Source organism: Eschrichtius robustus, chromosome 15 (assembly GCF_028021215.1).
Source record: "Eschrichtius robustus isolate mEscRob2 chromosome 15, mEscRob2.pri, whole genome shotgun sequence".
NCBI lineage: Eukaryota > Metazoa > Chordata > Mammalia > Artiodactyla > Eschrichtiidae > Eschrichtius > Eschrichtius robustus.
In genome coordinates, this window is record NC_090838.1 from 89,274,272 (window position 1) to 89,297,847 (window position 23,576).

Sequence of the window (23,576 nt, forward strand, 5' to 3'; positions counted from 1 at the left end):
ATTAACAAAGACCAGTCAACTACACAAGAAAAGGATAAAAAATATTGCTAGAAAGTTCTCATTTAAAAAAAAAAATCTGGCTATTCTGGCTAACTACAGTTCTAACAGAAGCCTACAGTGTGATTTTATCAGGCTAAAAATAAACTCCCAGTGAACACAGGGAAGATAAAAGTTCACCACCTGCAGCCACTGGATGTAGGGGCTAAAGTTCGGGGTATACAGCAAGGCAGTCAGAGGAGGAAACCTGACAACCCTGTTCTATGGGGAGAGGATGTTAGGTTCAAAGAACTAGTCAAGGCAAAGATGATAGCTCTTCTCTAATATCTAAGACGGTTTAAATTAAGGAGGAAAAACTTTTCTCTTGCTCCAGAGACTAAAACTCAACTGTAGAGTGGAAATTACAGGGTAAGTGTACCATACAAGTTGAAAATAAACAGTGTTAAAATATGGAAACGTTGATGTAAAAACAAGGACTCCTCGTCATCGGAAATGCTAAGACTGTGTACCTACTGTGTACAGGCTTTTTTTTATAGGGCAGGTTCCTACATCAAGTGTGACTCGATGACCTCCAATAAGACTGGGTTAAAGATTTGCATAAAAGAGCAGGTGTTTCTGCTCCGTGTTGGTGAAGCTTCGCTGAAAATTTCAAGTCAACCTATGTAGCTGAATTGATATCTTTTGCATATATCATGATGTCTCTTACAGGGCTTCTGCACAAACTACAGTCCTTGAATTACAAACTCTAGGATAAATCACTTTGCCTCCCCAGCTGCACACATCTACCCTGCCTCACGAATGTGTGTCATTATTTCAGCAGAATTGAGGTATGTGTACACGGTCTCATGAAACACGCTGCATTATCAAATGCATGAACTCATCATTACCACTGTGTGTTTTAAATCACACTGTCATGAATATTCAGAACTACATTTCTTGTTCATTTTACATGTAGCAGTTACTCAGCATGGACACAAAGGCTGAAAATAAGACTTCAAGAAGAAAGTCATTGAAAGGAAATCACACCTTCTGCACTTCCTTCTTCACTGAGTTACATTCAGGATTCAAAGCAAGGCAGTAGAGAAACTCCTTCAACACTTCCTTACTTCTTCCCAGTCCAGAAAGAGCCAGAGCTTTCACGTGATGTCCCTGGATTCATCCAAAGATATACATTTGAAAAAACAGTGTGATGATATACTTTTGTACAAACAACCCTGAAATAAAAAAAAAATCACTGGAACTGTTTTATTTGCACATTAAGTAGAATAAACACAAACCCACCGAGGATGGCTCTAGCTCTACTGCCTTCGAAACTGGGCAAACCTGAATGTCCCACAAGTGCAACACACAATCAGAACACAGGAGTCCACACTTGGAATGTGAGCCCAAAGCAGTTCCAAGGGACATGCTAAGAGAGAACTGTCTACCACCCTTCACTCACCCAGTAATCACAGGTCACTACCATGTTCCTGTCTTCAAGGAGCATACAGTCTTGTGGGAGCACACAGACAGGACAGACACAAAGTGTAATATACAAAGTCCCACAACAGAAATGAACAAAATGCAATATGGGTCAATATTTTCCAACAGCATTTTGTTTTTGGTTTATGGATGCAATGCAGCAACGAAGACCCAATGCAGCCAAAAATAAAAATAAATTAATTTAAAAAAAGAGAGGGCATACTTGTCTTGCTCCTGACCACAGAGAAAAGGCTTCTAACTTTTCACCACTGAACATGATTTTGGCTGTGAGCTTGTCATATATAGCCTTTATTATGCTGAGGTTCATTCCTTCTATACTTAATTTGTTGAGAGTTTATATCATAAAAGGGGGCTGAATTTTGTCAGATGCTTTTTCTGCATCTATTAAGATGACCATATAATTTTTATCCTCCATTCTGTTATGTGGGGTACCACACTGCCTGATTTGCATATGTTGAACCATCCTTGCATCCTAAGGATAAACCCCACTTGATCATGTTGTAGTGATCCTTTAGTGAACTCTTTAATTTGGTTTGCTGGCATTTTGTTGAGAATTTGTGCATCTACGTTCATTAGAGATAATTGGCCTATACTTTTCTTCTCTTGCAGTGGCCTTGTCTAGCTTCAGTATCAGGGTAATGCTAACCTCATAAAACGACTTTGGAAGTGTTCCATCCTCCTCAATTTTTGGAAGAGTTTGGTAAGGACTGGCATTAATTCTTCTTTAAATTATTGATAGAATTCATCAGTGAAGCCACCTGGTTCTGGGATTTTCTGTTCTGGGAGATTTTTCATTACTGGTTCAATCCCCTTGATTGTTATTGGTCTTTCCAGATTTTCTAATTACTTCTTGATTCAAGACTTGGTAGGCTGTATGTTTCTAGGAATTTACCTCTTTCTTCTAAATTATCTAATTTGTTGGTTTATAAATGTTCAAAGTAGTCACTTTGAACCTTTGTATTTTTGTGGTATCAAATGTCTTCTCTTTTACTCATAATTTTATTTATTTGAGTCATCTCTTTTTTCCCTAGTCTAGCTAAGGGTATGTCAATTTTAACTTTTCAAGAAACCAAATCTTAGTTTTGTTCATCTTTTATGTTATCTTTCTTGTCTCAATTTCATTTATTCCTGCTCTAATCTTTATTACTTCCTTCTGCTAACTTCGTTTGTTCTTTAGGTTCTTGAGATTTAAGGTTGTTGTTTTTTTAAATTTTTTTAAAGCATTAGTATCTTTATTTATTTATTTTTATTTATTTATTTTTGGCTGTGTTGGGTCTTTGTTGCTGCATGCAGGCTTTCTCTAGTTGCAGTGAGCGGGGGCTACTCTTCATTGCGGTGGCTTCTCTTGTTGAGAAGCATGGGCTCTAGGCATGCGGGTTTCAGTAGTTGTGGCACGCAGGCTCAGTAGTTGTGGCTCTCAGGCTCTAGAGCGCAGGCTCAGTAGTCGTGGTGCATGGGCTTAGTTGCTCTTTGGCATGTGGGATCTTCCTGGACAAGGGCTCGAACCCGTGTCTCATGCATCGGCAGGCAGATTCTTAACCACTGCGCCACCAAGGAAGTCCCTGAGGTTGTTTATTTTAGATCTTACTTTTTTCTTAATGTAAAAGTTTATTGCTAAAACTTCCTTGTTAGAACTGCTTTTGCTGCATCCCATACATTTTGGTATGCTGTGCTTCCACTTTGGTTCGTCTCTGGATTTTTTTTTATCTTCCTTTTGATTTCTTCTTTGACTCAGTGGTTGTTCACAAGCCTGTTGTTTAATTCCTATGTATTTGTGACTTTTCTAGCTTTCCTATTATGTATTTCTAGTTTCATACCATTGTGTCTGGAAAAGATACTGGATAAAATTCCAATCATCTTAAAATTATTAAGACTTGCTTTGTGACCTAGCATATGATCTATCATGGAGAATGTTGTGTGCCCTTGAGAACATATATTTTGCTGCTGTTTGATGGAATATTCTGTATATGTCTACTAGATTCATTTGATCCAGTAGTCCATTATTCCTTATTCAAGTTCAAGTCTATTATTTCCTTATTGATTTTCCATCTGCATGACCTGGCTTCAGTGGATCATCTAAACTCACATTCACCTAAAGTTGGCTGTGAGGGCACCAACTGGGTAGGGGTGCATTGGCACCATCTCCATGCAGATCTGCCAGCTGAGTTCAGCACTGGCAAAGACCGTGGGGACACTCAGCAGACGAGACTGCCAGCATCCCATGGGTATCTGCAATGGCAGTGGCAGCTGGGGCTGCTGGGGTCCTCCTCTTCTTCTTTTCTATGTGTGGGGGGATGTTCTAGCTGAGGGGATCCCTCTGTGGTACCAGGCCTGAGGCACTTGCATTCAGAGCAGCAGCAGAGCAGGAGTCACGAGCTCAGTGGCACGCAGAACTACTGTGGCCCCTGTGGCCTGGGACACAGGCTCACTTGCTGTGATGATGGAGTCAGTATCTGAGGTGCAAGTGTGTGTACATCACCCATGGAACCGGGGTCTGGGTCTCCCTGCAGTGATTTGTATTTAAGGGGGTCAAGAAGGGGCAAGATGCAGCAGCAGCAGCAAAGCCCAGGGATAACAGGGCACAGAGGTGTCCCAATTGAGGAGGAAGGGATGGAGCACAGAGCAACAGCTGCACAGTCTGGTGACAGAGAGTCAAAGTCCCAACTGAGGACCCAGGGGGCGGGGCACAGAGCAAGAGCTTCATGGTCCCGTGATGGCAGAGTAGCAGATGCATAGTCCCTAACTCACTTAGGCCCCAGGGGGAAGGGCACAGCACAGAGGCAGCTCTGATTCCCACAGGTGGTGAGGCCCTGTGGCACCCTAACCCTCATGAGTGGGGCACAGCAGCAACTTGGGTTCCTGAAAGCAGGTCTCACCACAGTGAGAGCTCCAGCACTGGGAAGGAGACCCTGGGGAAGGATCCTGGGCAGCTCCATCATCTGGGTTCAGGATTGGTGAAGACAGTAAACGTCCTTGGAAGCAAAGGCTGCAGAGGTGCACAGTGGTGACAAGGATTGCTGAGGTCCTCCTGTTCTCCTTTCCCCATGGGGTGAAATCCCTCTGAGGGTATATTTCTACAGGCTTTTAAGTCTGTATCTTTGCATTTAAAATTGATTCCTGTAGGTAGACACCATGTAGTTAGCTGGTTCTTGCTTTGGTCTATTTGTGGTGCACTTCATCACTTCCGTTATATTTGAGTTACAATTTACTGTTTTCCTTCAGACTTGAAAAATTCCTTTAGCATTTCTTGTAGTACACATCTGCTGGCAACAAAGACATGTTTCCTAAAAATGTCTTTATTTCAGCTTCATATAAAAAATATATTTTTACTGGATATAGACTTCTTGGTTGAAAGGTTTTTTCTTTGGCACTTTGAATATGCTATTCCAATGTTAACTGGCTTCCACAGTTTCTGATAATATGTCATAAACAATCTTATTATTTTCCTGTATGTCGTTTTTCTCACTTCATGTCATTTTTCTCTTGGTGCTTTCAAGAATTTCCTTTTATCTTTGGATTAATGAGCAGCAGTCATGATGTGTCAGGGAGTGTATTTATTTGTATTTATTTTGCTTTGGGGTCATTAAGCTTCTTAGATATGAAATTAACATTTTCTATTAAATTTGGAAAGCTTTCAGCCCTTATTTCTTCAAAATTTTTTCTGCCATTTTCTAGCTTCTCCTTCTGGGATTCCAATTACACATATATTGTACCATATGTTTCTAAGATTCATTTTTCTTTAAACTTTCGTGTTTCTGTTCTTTGGATTGTGTAATTTCTATCACTCTATCCTCAATTTCACAGATTGTTTTGCCGTGTGTAATGTGCTATTGAGCTTATATAGCAATTTTTTATTTCACCATTTGTATTTTTCAGCTCTAGAATTTCCATTTTTTATAGTTTCAATTTCCCCCTTGGGACTGTCTATTAATTCAAAGACACCATACTTTCCTTCAATTTTCTGGACATAATTTCATTTAATTCTCTAAATTTACTTATAATAGCTGCTTTGAAGTCTTTTTCTGCTAAATGCAACTTCCGGGCCCACAGGAAGACAGTTTTTACTGACTATCTTTTATCCTGAGTAAAAGTCAACAATTCCTCTTTCTTTGCATGTCTAGTATTTTTGGTTAACACTGGACATTTTACATAACATGCTGTATCAACTCTGCATTTTGTTGTATTCTTCTGAGGATTACTGGGTTTTGTTTTAGTAGGCAGTTAACTTTCCTGGATTCAGCTGCATCAACTTATCATTTGCTGGGTTATATTTATGGATATGGGCAAATCATTGGCTAGTACTGGCCCATCTCTATTTGCACCAAAAGCTTGGACTCAATATCAGCCACAACTGCTTGCTTGAAAGGATGGTTTTGCTTGGGTAAAACACCTGCTGCACCAGCCCCAACTGAAGCTTCCATCTCATCTTAACCACAGCTGGCCAACTTCATTCTCCCTTCAGTCCTCTGAATTCACCTTCCAATGGCACTTCCTTTAGTTGCAATAGTAACCTGGAAATAAACTTTTGTCCTTTACTATCTTAAAGTGATTATCAAGGTTGCATTTCTGCTGGAGCTGTTCTTCACTAGACACATATCAAGAACTGAGATTCACAGATTTACAGTAAACCCTGAAAATAAAAGCAAAATCCCAAAGGCTAGAGATACATTTGCTGCCTCCCTGACATGTAACTTTGTAGTAATTAAGTCTGTCTTTTGTCAGACACACACTGCCAGGTTGTTAGCACAAAGATCAATACCGTGGAGAAGAATCTAGCTTCAAAGGGCAACATAGGTCTACTGTCAATCAGAAATACTAGACTTGTAATTCACAGCCCTTAAGGCTCAATCACTACTGATAGAAATTACCTCAAAAGAATAAAAGATCAAAGGATCAGAGAAAAAGCATCAGAAATATGAGTAGGAAATGTATTTAGTGAAGCAAACAAGCAACAAAATAAATTTCCGGGCTTGGTCCAACAAACGTTGGCTTCCCATTCTTGGACTCATCCCCACACCCATCTTAATACTCAATCTAATATTAAAACATTTTGTTTTAAAGGATGACTGGTTGGATGAATGGATGGATGGAAGGAAGAAAGGAAGGGCAAGCTACATCCATCCTATTAACCTGGGTTAATGTTTCTTCAGTGTTTCTGAAACAAAGATGATTAAAAAAGCAATACGGCAGGAGAAAAGAATATTTTTATTAGATAATAGAGAATGCTATAGGCATTAATCTCATCACAAGTTCTTTAAAACTTTAAAATCTCTTAAGGGGTTTAAAATTCAAAAATTCATGAAAAAAGTTACAACTTTTATTCTTTGGCTCCTTAATCTTCTTCAAGGACAACTTAAGCTACTCTTATTAGGTTAGCAAACCTTATTTCGTGTCACTAGAGGAAGTAATATTAGACCTTTCCAACCAAGACACAGAGATTAAAATTATTGCAAAATAAATACATACAAAACATTCACCCTTTTACTAACACCATTTATATGCACCATGCATATTAGGGCCCAACTGCTAATCATTATTATTATGATTATAATAATAATATAGTATCTTCCTACTTAAACTGTAATTTTAAACATTTCCTCTTTATTCACCAATTCATAAAATTCTATTAGTTTGTTTATATATTTGTTCAGTGCCTAAGGCATATTATTCAGCTGATCATCTACTAATAGTAATCTAAATTAGTGTTTCCTATCCAGATCCAGTTGGAAACTTGGTCTTTTAAACTGAGTTGGTTTATTATGAAGTGGATTGCTACATTTAGACTATCTACAATTTGAGGGAAATGTACTCTGTCCATAGGTACTAATCACAATGATCTTACTTTATTCTTCAGAAAATCCCATACACAGGTAACTATGTTCAATATCCTGTGACAAACCATAATGGAAAAGAATATGAAAAAGAACGTATATACGTATAACTGAATCACTTTGCTGGATGGCAGAAATTACCACAACACTGTAAATCGACTATACTTCAATAGAATTTTTAAAAATCCCATAGATTTACATTTATTATCTCCAAAGCCAACCTATACAAATACCTTAGGTAGGAGAGGTTCATTCTGACAAACTGCACTGGCATCCTGCAGAGCCTGTTCATAGTTCTTCATGGATAAATACAACTCTGCTCGCAGCAGCAATAACGAATTATCACCAGGAGCTGAAAGGCATGAGGAATGGAAATAAATAAAACGGACTGCATTTTTTAAAAATGATCTTTAAGTCATTAAAAATATTAAATTAGAAAACAAACATAAAGGTAAAATAAATAACACCTCCTCTAATCATATGTAGAGTTTAGTAGTTTGATAAGTATATTTTGCATAGCTTTTCTCAGGAAATCAGAAAGAGAATGAGTAAGATTTCAAAACGCACCAGGAAAAAACAGACTGCTACACACACACTAGCTACAACATAATCTCCATTGAGTAGATGCTGAATCATCTTAATGTTATAACTAGGTATTTAAAAAGAAAAGATTTAGAATAATTTTCTTGAAAGTACACAAGGAAATTCACGCTTAAAAACAGAAAAGTAAAACATAATTCGTTTTTCTATGCAACTGAGCGGCTGCAGATTCGTACCCATAATATGTTCAGGTAAGTGGGAAAAAAAGGGAAAAAAATCTTCCTTTCCCCTAGATTCTTCAAACGGAAGAGATCTTGAGAATTACAGTACTCATATGCTACTAAGGACCTAAGTACAGCTTACACAGAAGCTAACAGTGCTCTCGCTATGAACTGATGACAGTGTATGAAGTTGTTGACTAGGCAGGGTACCATGGAAACGTGACAAAGCCAGAGCTCAAGAAAGCAGAACGGTCATGGCCATGTTTTTAGGCCGCTGGACAGAGTTCACTCTACCCATACTCACTGTAGGGTCTTTGAAATAGGGCTGAAGTGTGCATTTTAGTTCACCGATAAAATTCTGGGCGCCTAAAATGTGTTCTCATCTCTCCACTTAAGACGCATTTTTGGCCTGCTCCAAATCCTTGATCTTGACCTTTTTCTCAAAGTAACCACTTAGTACTTTCCGAAGGCTACCACATCTCCTCTTTGTTTATTACAGAGTTAACTGGTCAAAGGTGCAGGCAAGGCATGGGGAACAGGTATTATGTTATTGCTACAAATGTATAACATAGAGAAGGTATGACAAGGAAAAAAGTTGGAGAAGGGAAAAGTAACAGCAGGAATGGAGGAGCCAAACAAAAAAAGCTGAATTTTTAAAAAAGACACTGACTGGCTAGAGCAGAGATGAACAACTTTTTCTGTAAAAGGCCAGACATTAAATATTTTAGGCTTTGCAGGGAAAGAGGTCAACTTGAGGATATTATGCAGGTATTTATATAACAAGAGAGAAAACAAATTTTTACACCTTTTTTATTGACAAACTTCAAAATATAATAATTTAGTTCTTTTTTTGTAGTATAGGTCTACTAATTAGAAAAAAGGAATTCTCTTAGAGAAGACAACATTTTCCTCAATTCAGGTTCAAAGTCAGTGTTCCCTGTCATCAAAATTGATTGAAAATGTTCACCTTTACTGATCTGTAATGAGATTTTACATATTCACCTTTGAAAAGGCACACAGGTACTATGGAATACTGATGTCAATCCACACGCATATAATTTTAAATTGAGCATTTCATTGCCTGGAAAGTGTTTATAGAATTCTTTTAGATTCTTCTCATGATATTTGCCCCTTTAGTATGTCAATATACACTAAATATAACTGCAGATTAATCATTTTCAACTGAATATTAGATGAAAGCGCCTCAATTGCATGGTTGAATGCATTTTAAAATACAGAAATCTTCCTTGGAGACTTTTGGAAATCTAAGACAAACAAAACAAAACCACTGCTGGAAGTACAGTTTGAGCTTGGGAAACATACCTACGAAGGCATTAAAACAAGCGGGTATTAAATTTCATAGAATGCTCTTTAAGCATCTATTACATGTAAGTATATCTCCTCCCTGTTAATACAGTGAACCACATTGAAAGATCTGTCTAATGTTGAATTATCCTTACATTCCTTGGATAAGCCTTCCTTCCTGACCTTAACTCTTATTACACTGCTGGATTCAAAATATTACTAAGAAATTTAATTAAGGTTTGGGCATCTATGTACATATGTAAGGCCAGCCTATACATTTTGTTCCTGTGCAAGCGTTACCTGATTACAGTATCAAGATTATACTAACCCTACAAAATGAGATGGAAATCTTTCCAAATTTTTTTTATGAGCTATAGATAAAATAAGATGGGAGTTAAACTTCCTTGAAAGTTTGTTAGAACTTGCTTGACAGTAGTGCCTTTGTTCAGAAGAAAATCCCTGAGTTCAATTTCTTTTATGGTTTTTGGTCCATATCAGTCTTTTATTTCTTCCTGGATCAATTCTGATAATTTATAGTTTCCTTAAAATTGTTCTTTTCGTATTGATTTTAAAATCTGTTGTATTTATATCTGCAGTTATACTTTTCTTCATTCTTGATGCTACTTGTGCTTTGCATTTGTCTTCATCACACTTGCCAAACGTGTCTGTTTTACCAGTTTTATAATAAACCAGCTTCTGACTTGTTACCCAGCTCAATTTTTCCTGTTTCACTAATTTTTCTGTTTTTTCACTATTTTGTTGCTTATACTTTGTGTTAGCTCAATTGATGTTGAGTTTCCTGAGTGAAAAACACATTTCATTACATTTATTTTTAATCTTTTTCTAATGCATTTAAGCCTCCGCTCCTCAGATTCTAAAGGCTGCTTTTACAGAAGTCCAAAGGCAATAAAATTCACTTCCCATCCAGACACTGAATGAATCAAACTATTTTCTTTGCTGGCTTCTAGCATTTGACAACCCATTTATGAAGCCAGCACTTCATAATTTAACCTATTAAAACATTTTAAATAGATCTCAACACATTTTCTAAGCATCAAGCCTTAAGCTTAATAAAACTGAGAATTTATTGAGGAATTGCTCAAAAATAAATGGAAGAAGAGAAGCAATAAATAAATAAATAAAGCTGACACATTCTTGCATGTGTCTTCTGGTGGACATGACATTCATTTCTATTCGGTATATACTCAGAAGTGGAAACACTGTGTCAGAGGTTGTATATATGCTTAGCTTTAGTAGGTACTCCCAAACATATTTAACTTCTACCAAGTGACATTTCCATCAGCAACATAAGAGTTCCAATTCCTTCAAATACTTGCCCAAACTATGTAAATGTTTAACCATGTAAATGGTTAAACTTTCATTTTAACCATTCTGGCGGGTATACAGAAAGATCTTATTTTACTTTCGATTTGCATTTGATCACTAATTATGTTGGGCACCCTTTCATATGTTTATTGCCCTTTTGAGAGCTACTTTTATAAAGCATCTGTTGAAGTCTTTGCCTATTATTTGGACAGACTTTGTTTTTGAACCATAGGCATTCCTTCAATATTCTGGATTTGCATTCTCAGTAAGATACATATTACATATACACACCACCTTTTCACTCTTTTAGGGGGTCTCTAAGGAACAAAAAGTTCTTCATTTTAATCAAATCAAATTTATATTTTCTTTTATCATCCTTTTAGTGTCTTATTTAAGAAATAATTGCCTGTCCCAAGTTCATATTCTCCTATGATTTCTTTTAGAAATCTAATTGTAATTTCAATGTATGAGGTGAGATAAGTGTCCAGGTTCATTTTTTTTCCATATGAATAAGCAACTGACTCAGACTATTTAAAATACTTTTCTCCCCAGTGAATTCCACTGGCATCTTTGTAGTAAATCAAGTGTCAGTTTCTGTGTGTCTATCCTTGGGCCAATACAACTCTTAATCACTGCAACATTATGGTAAGTCTTGATACTTTATAGCATAAACTCTCCAGCTCTGTTATTTTTCTTCAATACTGCCTTGGTCATTCATTAATTTCCACCAAAACCATTGGCTGAGACATTGAAATTGCATTGAGTCTACAGTTCAATCTGTAGAGAACAGACATCTTACTGATACCGAGACTTGCAAGTCATGCAAATAAAATCTTTCCATTTATTTAAGTCCACTTTAATTTCTCCCAGAAATGTTTTGTATTTTCAGTTGTAGAGGTTGTGAACATCCTTCAGATATTTCAGGATTTATTCCAAGAAATTTTTTGTTCAATAAATGGGTTGTTTTCAAATTCTGTTTTCTATTTGTTTTTTACTAAGTATTTATAATTATCATTGGTCTTTCTATACTGACCCAATATTCAACACTCTTGATAATTCACTTATAATTTATAATAGTCCAAATATTATTCTGGAGTCTTTATGTACTCCCACACACGATCTACAAATAATAACTGTTTTATTTTTCCAGTTTTGATGCTCTTTTATTTTCTCCTCATTACACGCACTAGAATCCTCAGTACAATGTTGAGTGGCAGTGATGACAGTGAACCCTGTCACCTAGCGAATGGGGAAACATTCAATATTTAATTAGGATGGTTTCTATAGACATTCTTTAACATATTAACAATGTTGCCTTTTATTCCTAGTTTCCTGATTTTAACACAGATCATATGACTTTTCTCCTTTATTCTGTACATGTGGTTGATTTACAATGAATAAACAAAGTAACATTCTGCTTGATCATGATGTATTGTTAAGTCTATCACTAGATTCAATTTGCTAATATTTTGTTTAGGATTTTCGTACCAATGCTCATAAGAAGTATTGGACTGTATTTTTCCTTTCTTACAACTGACGTTTGCTCTCACCTTTATTTCCTCCTTTCTAACTTCCTTGGGATTCGATTTGCTTTTCTTCCTCTAGTATCTTGAAATAGAAGCCTGGAGATCACTGATTTTCAACTTTCCTTTTGTAGTAGAGACATTTAAAGCAATAAATTTCCCTCTAAGCATTGTTGCAATGACATCCCATAGTTTTTCATACAGGCATACATCAGTGAGGTTGTGGGTTCAGTTCCTGACCATCACAATAAAGCAAGTCACACATTTTTTTGGTTTCCAGAGCACATAAGAGTTTTGTTTACACTATATTATAGTCTATCAAGTGTGCAAGAGCAGTATATCTAAAAAAAACAATGTGTATACCTTAATTTAAAAATACTTTACTGTTAAAAAAATGCTAACCATCATCTGAGCCTTAAGCAAGTCATCATCTTTTTGCTGGTGGAGGGTCTTGCCTTGATGTTGATGGCTGCTGGCTGATGAGGGTGGTGGCTGCTGAAAGCTGGGGTGTCCGTGGCAATTTCTTAAAATAAAACAACAGTGAAGTATGCCACAATGATTGACTCCTCCTTTCATAAACAATTTCTTGGTAGCATGCAGTGCTGTTTGACAGCATTTTACCCACAGCAGAATGTCTTTCAAAATTGGCATCAATCTTCTCAAACCCTGCTGCTGCTTCATAAATTAAGTTTACATAATAGTCTAAGTCCTTTGTTATCAACAATCTTCACAGCATCTTCACCAGGAGTAGATTCCATATCAAGAAATCACCTTCTTTGCTCATCCTTAAAAAGCAAAAGCAACTCATCTACTAGTTTTATCCTGAGATGGCAGCAATTCAGTCACATCTTCTGGTTCCACTTCTAATTCTAGTTCTCTTGCTGTCTCCACACCTGCAGTTACTTCCTCCATGAAGTCTTGAACCCCTCAAAGTCATCCATGAGGGTTGGAGTCAACTTCTTCCAAACTCCTGTGAATGTTGACATTTGTACCTCTTCTCATGAATTGCGAATGTTCTTAACAGCACCTAGAATCGTGAGTCCTTTCCAGAAGATTTTCAATTTCCTTTGCCCAGATCCATCAGAGGAGTCACTTTATCTGGCAGCTATAGCTTCACGAAATGTATTTCTTAAATAGTAAGACTTGAAAGTTGAAATTACTCCTTGATCCTTGGGCTGCAGAATGGGTATTGTGTTAGCTGGCATGAAAACAACATTAATCTCTTTGTACATCTCCATCAGAGCTCTTGGGTGACCAGGTGCATTGTCAATGAGCAGTAATATTCTGAAAGGAATCTTTTTTCTGAGCAGTAGGTACCCACAGTGGGCTTAAAATATTCAGTAAACCATGTTGTAAACAGATGTGCTGTCATCCAGAGTTTGTTGTTTCACTTATAGACCACAGGCAGAGTAAATGTAGCATAATTCTTAAGGGCCCTAGGATTTTCAGAATGGTAAAGGAGCACTGGATTCAACTTAAAATCACCAGCTGCATTAGCCCTTAACAAGAGAGGCAGCCAGTCCTTTAAAGCTTTGAAGATAGGCATTGACTTCTCCTCTCTAGCTATGAAAGTCCTAAATGGCATCTCCTTCTAATAGAAGGGTACTTCGCCTACATTGAAAATCTGTTGTTTAGTGTAGCCACCTTCACTAATGATCTTGGCTAGACCTTCTGGATAACTTGCTGCAGCTTCTACATCAACACTTCACCTTGCACTTTTATGTTATGGAGACAGCTTCTTTCCTTAAACCTCATGAACCAAACTCTGCTAGCTTCAGAGTTTTCTTCTGCAGCTTCCTCATCTCTCTCAGTCTTCATAGAATTAAAAGGAGTTAGGGCCTTGCTCTGGATTAGGCTTTGGCTTTAGGCAACGTCGTGGCTGGTTTGTTCTATCCAGACCACTATAATGCTCTGCCTATCAGCAATAAGGCTGTTTCGCTTTTTTATCATTCATGTGTTCACTGAAGTAGCTCTTTTAATATCCTTCAAGAACTTTTCCTTTGCATTCACAGCTTAGCTAGGTGTTTGGCACAAGAGGCCAAGCTTTTGGCCTGTCTCAGCTTTCAACATGCTTTCCTCATTAAGCTTAAATATTTCTAGCTTCTGATTTAAAGTGAGATGCATGACTCGTCCTTTCACTTGAACACGTAGAGGCCATTTTAGGGTTCTTAATTGGCCTAATTTCAATATTGTTATGTGTCAGAGAACAGGAAGTCCCGAGGAGAGGGAAAGAGTTTGAAATAATCTATATCCTCTTATATTTACTCATGTATTTACTCTGTATAGTGATCTTCATTCCTTCCTTTAGTTCCATGCTACCAGCCGCATCATTTTCCTTTAACCTGAAGAATTCCCCTCAGTACTTCATGCAACTGTGATGGCAGTAAAAATCTTTCCTATTATTTACCCGGATTAAAGCATCTTAATTTTGGCTTCATTTCTGACAGATATTTTTCATCTGGGTAAAGAATGCCAGGTAGGGTTTTTTTTTCCCCCCCTTTCATCACTTTCAAGATGTTACTCCATTATCTTCTAGTTTTTTTGTTTTTTTTTTTAATTGCTCTCCATCAACAACCTCTACAGAGTCTTTTTTTGTTTGTTTTTTTTTTTAACTTTTGGGTTTATTTATTTATTGATTGATGGCTGTGTTGGGTCTTCGTTTCTGTGCGAGGGCTTTCTCTAGTTGCGGCGAGCGGGGACCACTCTGCATCGCGGTGCGCAGGCCTCCCACTATCGCGGCCTCTCTTGTTGCGGAGCGCAGGCTCCAGACGCGCAGGCTCAGTAGTTGTGGCTCACGGGCCCAGCTGCTCCGCGGCCTGTGGGATCTTCCCGGACCAGGGCTCGAACCCGTGTCCCCTGCGTTGGCAGGCGGACTCTCAACCACTGCGCCACCAGGGAAGCCCCTATCTTCTAGTTTTAATAATTTTGTTGAAAAGTCAGCTATCAGTCTTATTCTGGCTCCTGTGAAGGAAATATATCCTGCCTTCTCTAAGTGCTTTTAAATTTCTCTTTATGTTTGATTTTCAGTAACTGGACTGTAATATACTTAGATACGTTTTGTTTGTTGTGTGAATGCTTGTGTTTATCCTGTTGGGCTTACTGAGCCTCTTGGTTCAGTGACTTAAAGTTTCCCATCAGATCTAGAAAATTCTCAGCCATTTTTCCTTCAAATATTTCACTTGCCCCTTCTCCCTCTCTCCTCTTCGGGGGCTCGTATTCCACAAATTTTAGAACTTTTCTCTGTGTCCCACATTTCTCTTATGCTCTGTTTTTTTCCTCTGTGATTCAGCTTGGATATTGTCTATCGACTTGCTCCTGAGTGTTCCCATCCTGATTTCTGATGTGTCCAGCCTGTTTTCGAATCCGTCTAATTCTCAACTTCAGATACCGTATTTTCCAGGTCTAGAATACCCATTTGGTTCTTTTTAATAGACAGTTATCTATTGAGTTATCTTTTCACATGTTTATTTCTGTTTTAACATAGTTATTTTGAATTCCACTCGCAACTTATTGGCCAAAATTAGTCACATGGCTCTACCCAACCACAAGCAGGCAAGGAATGCAATCGTACTTGTTTGGAGAGGGTATAAAGATACAAATATTTGGGGAACAGCATTAATGATTACCACCCTTGGCTAGGGTCACAAAAGAACTAAGTGTCACCCTGGGTCTAAACACAGGCATTCCCAAATCCAAATATTTGTAACCTTTTTACTATAACAAAACCTCTTTGGGGAGCTAATTTATTACTAAGTTAAATGTTTTCTATAAATTTTTAAACTAGGGAAACTTGGCTTTCTTTTCCAATCTTTGAGTGGAAAATGGATACTGAATATACTGAATGAAGTTCTCATGATGAATTGACTGCAATAATCCATGTTCTTAAAACTTTTAAATTGAGGTCTAACATATAAATGGAAAATACAATGAATTGTCACAAAGTGAACACACCTGTGCATCCATCTTCTAGGTCAAGGAACAGAACATTACCACTACCACTCAGGTCCCTCCCACACTTACTCACAATAACATTCCCCTTTTTCTTCCCCAAGGTAATCACTGCCCTTACTTGCTTCTAACATGCCACAGTAATTTTGCCTGTTTGGACTTACAGATAAATATAATCATGTATTAAAAATGCTTTTGAGTCCGGCTTTCACTTAACATTATGTATGTGATTCAACCACACTGTGGTACGTAACTGAAGTTGGCTTATTTTCTTTCTATGTAGTATTCCATAAAGACATCATAATATATTTACTTATTCATTCTGTTCTTTTTGGACTTTTGAGTTCTACTTTAGGGCTATCTCTAATGATGTATATACACTCTTGTACACCCTTGTAAACATTTTTTCAGTGCACATACGCTTGTACCTCATTGAAGCTGCTTGGCCAAAGGTCATAATTAACATTTTCAGATACTGCCAAACAACGTACCAGGGGTATAACTATGCAGACCCATCAGCAGCACACAAGAGTCCTCATTTTCTAAATCTTCTCCAAGAGTTGGTATTGTGATCTGTTACATTTCCAGCAATTGTTTTTTAAGGTTCTGTACTTGTGCTGTCTACAACAGTAGCCATTGGACACATGCGGCTAGTGAAAACAAGAGAGAGGTCTAGGGCAACAAAGGAACTGAGTTATTTTTTATTTTAATTAATAGAATTTTTAAAAATGGATACTCTTCAGTTAGAGGATAACTTTTAAGTTACTTTGGAACGACACCAACATGAGAATCCACTTTTTCAACTCTAAATTTTATGACATCCAAACATAGAGGAAGTACTTCTCATGAAAATTTAGTATCCAAATCGGGGTGGGCAGCAAATGTAAAATACACAATGAATTTCGAAGATTTACTGAGAAAGTAAAATCTGGATTTTTTTACATTAAATATATGTTGAAATCACATTTTAAAGGTATAGAGTTAAAAATATTTTTAAGATGAATTTCACCTGCTACTTTTCACCTTTTTTAAATGGGTTAACAGAAAAAGTAAAGTTACATATGTGGCTTACATAATATTTCTACTGAATAGTGTGGCTCTACACCATATATACTGATACATAAATAATTGAAAACTAAAAAATACACAGCCTGTTAAAGTACAGATATGTTGTTTCAAATATGGTACCAACAATTTAACTGCTCTATTCCAGCAGAGACTCTCCCAATTTGGATACAGGTGTGCCTTCTAAAAGAGAAAACCTTAACCCTAGTTTACAATAAAATGCATAATGACCAGAGCACACAAGAAGACTCTTAGTAACAAAACATTAAACCAAGTCTTCTTGACTAGAGGTTTAAGTCATGCACACACAACCCTGTTTCAAAACCAGCGAATTCAGAAAACAAATCACCCTCCATCCACACATTCTCCACCCCAAACAACTGTCAATCGAGCATACTCATTCAGAGTCAAACGCAATGACCAGGACCGAAGTTTGGGCTTCCTTTAAATTATATATTCTTAACAGGTGGTGGTTGGGCGGGAAGCGGCTTGGTGCTGGTCACAGACTCTAGTTTAAAAGATAACATAAAATAAACCAGACTACTAGTTAGTATACAACCATCTAAAAAGCTAATCACACCATTACAACATCTAATGGCCTTTGAGAGAGAAGGGAGGTCAGGGCCAAACAGTGGAGTGTAAGAGCATCCTTCCTGGATGCACCAGCAGAATCCCCGAAGCAAACCCTGCCCCATCACAAGGCTATCTTCTTGTGATAGCCCGGGAGTGTTACCTTCTTGTAACACACGAGGGTGTTAGCTATTTGCATTTCCCTACAAGACGAATGAAAACCTTTGGCCACCCTCCCACTCCTATACGGCTGAGATAGAGTGAAAAGCAGTCCTGGCCTCACAGGGCGGCTCAGGAAGGCCACGGAGGTCCTGGAAAAGACAGCCCGCAGGTGCAACTGGCCCCTACTCTTCGCCTCACCGCCTCCAGACGGCAAAAGAGCCCCGCCGGCCGAACCCAGCTCTCCCGTCCCGGCCCTGCCCCTCAACAGGCGAGCGTGTAGGCGGCCCAGCCCCCGCGCCCGCTTACCGAGGTCCAGGGCCTGGTGGCACCTGAGCAGCGCGGCCTCCGGCTGCTGCTGGCGCTGCAGGCTCCGCACCTGGCCCGCCAGCCTGCGCGCCCGGCACTCGGCCGGGAAGCACTTCTCCAGCAGGCCGCTCAGCACCACGTTGACGCGGCGCGCCGGCGGCCGGCCCGGCCCCGGCTCAGCGCAGCGCCTGCACACCGTGAGCCCGCACGGCAGCGTCACCGGCTTGTGCAGCAGCCGCTGGCAGCGCGGGCAGTCCAGCAGGTCCCGAGGCGCCGCGGGCACCAAGGCCGACGGCCCCCCGCTCGGCGCCTCCCCGGGGGCGCGGCCCGGCTTCCCCACCGGCGGCCGCCGCTCGCGCGGGCCCGGGACGCACGCCAGGCCGCTCGCCAGCTCCCCCAGCTCGTCGGGCCGCAGCGCCCCGAGCCGCGCGGCGCCGCGAAACGCGCCCAGGGCCTCGGGGAGGCGGCCGGCGCGGGCCAGCGCGTCCCCCAGCCGCAGGCACAGGCCGCGGTCGGGCCGCGCCAGGCCGGCCAGCGCGGAGCGGAAGAGCTCGGCCGCCGTCTCGTACTCGCCCGCGCGGAAGGCCTCGTCGCCCTTCTCCACCCGCTGGGCGAGCGGCTCCCCGCAGTCGCAGCCGAGACAGGGGGGCGGCGGCGGGACCGGCTCGGGGCTCATCACCGCGGGGCTGCGGCGACTAGGGCCGGAGGGAAGAACGGAGAAGGGAGGATGCTCGCTGCCCGGGCCCAGCGGCTGCAGCACCGGCGCCGTCTTCGCCGAGAGCCACGCGCGTCTGTGGGTGGACGGTGCGCGGCGGGCTGCGCGACCACCGCCGGGGGCGGGCGCGGGGTGGGGCCGCGTCTCCCACGCGGCGTGGGCGGCCGGGGGCGGGGCGGGCACGGTGGGCGCGGCCGAGCCCCGGCCCGCGGGGAACGCCCTCCTCGCTCCCCTGGCTTAGGCAGCCGGGCCGCAGGCGAGAAGGCGGTGACCTCTGCCTGTTCGGCGTCTCCGCAAACCCTCTCCCTCCTCGCCCCGGGCGACCCCGCGCGCGCGTCTGCGTGCGCGCTCGTCTCCACGCGCCCTCGTCCCGCGCGTTCTCTGCCCGCCCCGCGCAGCTCCTCGGCCGTCCGCTGCCGCCCCCGCGCCTGGAGCAGGTGTCTTCGGCCCGCCGTGCCCCCTTCTCCCCGCACCGAGTGCCAGCCTGGCTCCAAGGCCTGGCCAAGCTCACCTGCGGTTGTGGTTAAAAAGAGAACCGATAAATAAGTACCAGGGATGTAAGGTGCAGCATGATGACTATAGCTAACACTGCTGTACCACATACGGGAAAGTTGTTAAGAGAGCAAATCCTAAGAGTTCTCATCCAAGGAGAAAATTTGTTTTTTCTTTTTTTCCTTTCTTTCTTGCATCTATATGAAAAGACGGAAGGTAGCTGAACCTATTGTAAACATTTCAACAATATATGTAAATCAAACCATCATGCTGTATGCCTTAAACCTATATAATGATGTATGTCAATTATTTTTTAATATAACTGGAGAAAGAGAAAGAGACAGAGAGAACTGAGGGAACGTTATCCAGCACATCACTGTAACCCTAGCTTTGACTTAGGAAATTGTGTTAAATGACCAGGAAGCCTGAAGTGGGCGCTGATCGGATCCCATTATCAGTAAGCTTCTCTTAACGGAACTCTAGATGTTAGAGACATTTTAGAGCTCTAATTTAGACAGAACTCTTAACACAGCATGTGAGGAAATACCAGACTAAGTACTGGAAAGGATCTGAGACATGGAAAATTGTATTGTGTCCTTGATAGGAAAGTAGAGATAGAATTTCTAAAACTGTCTCCTACCGTGCAGTACTACAGAGAGAAGTTGCTGGAAGGAGGGAGTTAAAAACTACACATAACCTGCTCTTCTCTCCCTAGTGCTCCGCCATCTGTTTCATGCTATGTATTTGAATGCAATAAAATGCATTATAGTATTCCAAAATCTGTACTGTTCATTATTTCAAGTCGAAATGTCTTCATTCTAAATTTGTGAAGTTTTTCTACATCTAAAACTGGCTAAAGAAAATATAAAATACTCCCATCAAATCTGGCTTGGAAGAAGGGAAATGCCTCATTAAGTGAGGTGAGAAAATTTTAGTTGAGTTCGTAAAACGGAAACGGAGACAACTTTGGCCAGCCTCCTAGTCCCATGATAAACATGCAGAGCAAATCCCCCTGCCACCCCCTCCATCCGCCACCTCCCACCTTTCCAAGAATGATTTTTCTCCTCAGCTTTCTATTTTGACTGACAACCGTTGTAGTCAAACTAGGTTTTGATCTGTTCCTCATTACTGAATGGGTCCAAACTCTCTTTTTCATCACTCTTTGGGTTTTCATCTACTCTCTTTATGTAGTAACAATTCACTTGGATTTGAAGGTTGCTTATCCAACAAATTCACCACCAACAACCGGGAAGCTGCCGGGGGGGTGGGGGGCAGCTTTTGAATACTTAAAATTGTTGCAACAGACTCTACACTAAGGACTATGAAACCTTATGATCTCGGATCTTATTTGTTCTTTTAGACAAATTTCTAGCAAGAGAACAGAAAGGAGACGCTGATCGGAGGTATGCCTGCTGAGAGCAAGAAGTGTGTGAAGTAAAAATATCAATGTATTGTGAGATTTATAACATGCAGAAATAAAGTGCGTGACAGAAATAGCACAAAGGCCAGTAGAGGAAAAACAGAGGGCTACAAAGTTCTAATACTGCATGTGAGATAGTGTAGTCACTTGAAGGAATATTGTAGTGAGCTAAAGATACATACTCCAAACCCTAAAGCAGCCACGTAGATAACACAATATTTATAGTTGAATGTCCAACAAAGGAGATAAATGAAATTATTCTACAAAAATAAAGTCTATTAACCCAAAAGAATGAAGAAAAAGAGGAGAAGGGGGAATAAAAACAGAGGAGATGAATAGAAAACAAATAGCAAGATGGTAGATTGAAACTCAACCATATCAATCAATGTTAATTAAATATTAATGGTCTAACCACTATAATTAAAAGGCAAAATTGTCAAATTGTATATAAAAGGAAGGTCCAAATATACGCTGCTTCCAAAACAAAAATAAGATACATATAAGTAAAAGGTAAAAGTTAAATAAGAAGATACAAATAAGTTAAAGGTAAAAGGATACAAAAAGTTGTTTCATCTTAACCCTTATCAAAATAAGGTGATAGTGACTACACTGATATCTGACCAAGGAGATTTCATAGCCAAGAATATTACTAGGAGAAAAGATGGCCATTTCATAATGATAAAGGGGTCAATTGGTCAAGAGGACATAACAATCCTAAACAAGCATGTACCTAATAATGGAGCTTCAAAATGTACGGGGAAAAATAACGATAGAACAGTAAAAGGAAATAGGTAAGCTCAAAAACTGATAGAACAGTAAGGGGGAATAGGTAAATTCACAATTACACTTAGAGATTTTAATACCCTTCTCCCAACAATCAATAGAACACATATACTGAAAGTCAATAAGGATACAGAAGACTTGAATACTACTACCAATCAGCTTGAGCTATTTGACACTTGTAGAACATTCCACCCAATAACAGCAGAATATGCATTCTTTTCAAGTGCATGCAGAACAGTTATCAATATTACAATACATATTTGAGCCACAAAACAAGTCTCAATACATTTAAAAGGATTCAAGAAATCAAGTCATACAAACAATGTTCTCTGACCACAGTGGATTGACAATAGGAATCAATAACAGAAAACTATTTAGAAAATCCTCAGTTATTTAGAAATTAAATAACATATCTCTAATTAGCCCATGGAACGAATAATTGCATTTCTGTATAGTAGCCAAAGTGGAAATTGAAATTTTAGAAACTATACCATTTATAATATCATAAAAATGTGTAAAACATGTACACTAAAAACTACAAAACGCCACTGAGAGAAATCAAAGGAGACCTAAACAAATGAAGAGATATACTGTGTTCAAGGATTGAAAGACTCAATGTTAAGATGCCAATTCTCCCCAAATTGATCTATGGATTCAACTCCATGTCAATCAAAATCCCAGAATGGCTTTTTGTAGAAATTCACAAGCTGATTTTAAAATTCACGTGAAAATACACAGGATCTAAAATATACAAAAACAACTTTGAAAAAAGAACAAAGTCTTTAAGATTCATTATAAAGCTACAGCCTTCAAGACAGTGTGGGTTTTGTGTCAAACAAGTAGGTCAATGGAATAGGATAAAGATTCCAAAAATCGACCCACACATATCTATGGGCAGTTGATTTTCTACAAAGGCTATTCAGAGAAAGGATAATATTTACTTTCAGCAAACAATGCTGGAATAATTGGATATCTATATACAAAAGAAAAAGAAGGAGGAGGAGGAGGAGGAAGAGAAAATCTTTGATCGATATCTGGCATCATATTGAAAATTAACTCAAAAAGGACTTATAAGTAAAACCACAGAACTTCTAGGGGGAAAATGCATGGGAGAGAAACTTCATTACATAGGTCTCAAATATAACAACGAAATCATGACCCATAAGAGAAAAAACAAGAAAGAACAAAGGAGTGCCTTACCTCCAGGAACTGGTCTGACACTCTTGGGGAGACCTAAGTATTATTACAAAGCTGGCCTGATGCTCACAATTAGTTAATGTTGTTAATGTTGTTCTCCTGTTGGAATAAACAATCTCATAGAATACCAACATCAGACAAAGTCATCTTGAGCCCACAATAAAGTGAAACAAAAACAAGGTCACTGTGCAACCCACAAAATATCAACCATCTTCCTCTCTCAGCTAATCCTAAGCCTAAGCCTAAGCCTAACCCTCTCCCAGTAAAATGAAAGACTACTACTTCTTTACCAAGTACAGCTTTATCTTCTGATTTGCCCTCCTTATAAATAAGGTTTACTGGGATATCCAATCATAGAATTGCACCTGCTTTCTGATAGGATCCAATCTAGAGTGAATTCCCACTTCCTTAGATCTTTTCCAAAATTACCCAACCAAAGCCCAAATCCATGTTTGGGCATACAAATACTCAAAAACTGCATTTATGTCAAAATATCTGGAATTCTTTAATTTTGTACCTTAAAAAAAAATCAACAGATTTTTGCTTATAAATTATGTTTTGTTATTAAACAACTAGGTAAGACAATTTCAGACAGCTTTTTATTAGAACCTTAATCTGAAAAACAGTGTTACAGATGTAGCTAGTTTCCCTCTTCCCATTCCCCCAGTAAATGAAAGGCCAATTAGAGATAAC

General features: G+C 39.6%; 1 protein-coding gene across 1 annotated transcript in view; it reads right to left on the bottom strand.

Moving 5' to 3' along the window:
- LONRF2 (LON peptidase N-terminal domain and ring finger 2) overlaps positions 1–19,080 on the bottom strand; it is a 33,790-nt gene extending 14,710 nt beyond the window's left edge. The window contains exons 1-3 of the mRNA XM_068564349.1: positions 18,277–19,080; positions 7,544–7,662; positions 1,024–1,146 (exon numbers count right to left, since the gene is read on the bottom strand). Coding sequence (XP_068420450.1) covers positions 1,024–1,146; positions 7,544–7,662; positions 18,277–18,952 — 918 coding nt within the window. The 5' untranslated portion in view covers positions 18,953–19,080. The remainder of the gene's footprint in view (positions 1–1,023; positions 1,147–7,543; positions 7,663–18,276) is intronic.
- Positions 19,081–23,576: the final 4,496 nt, after the last annotated feature.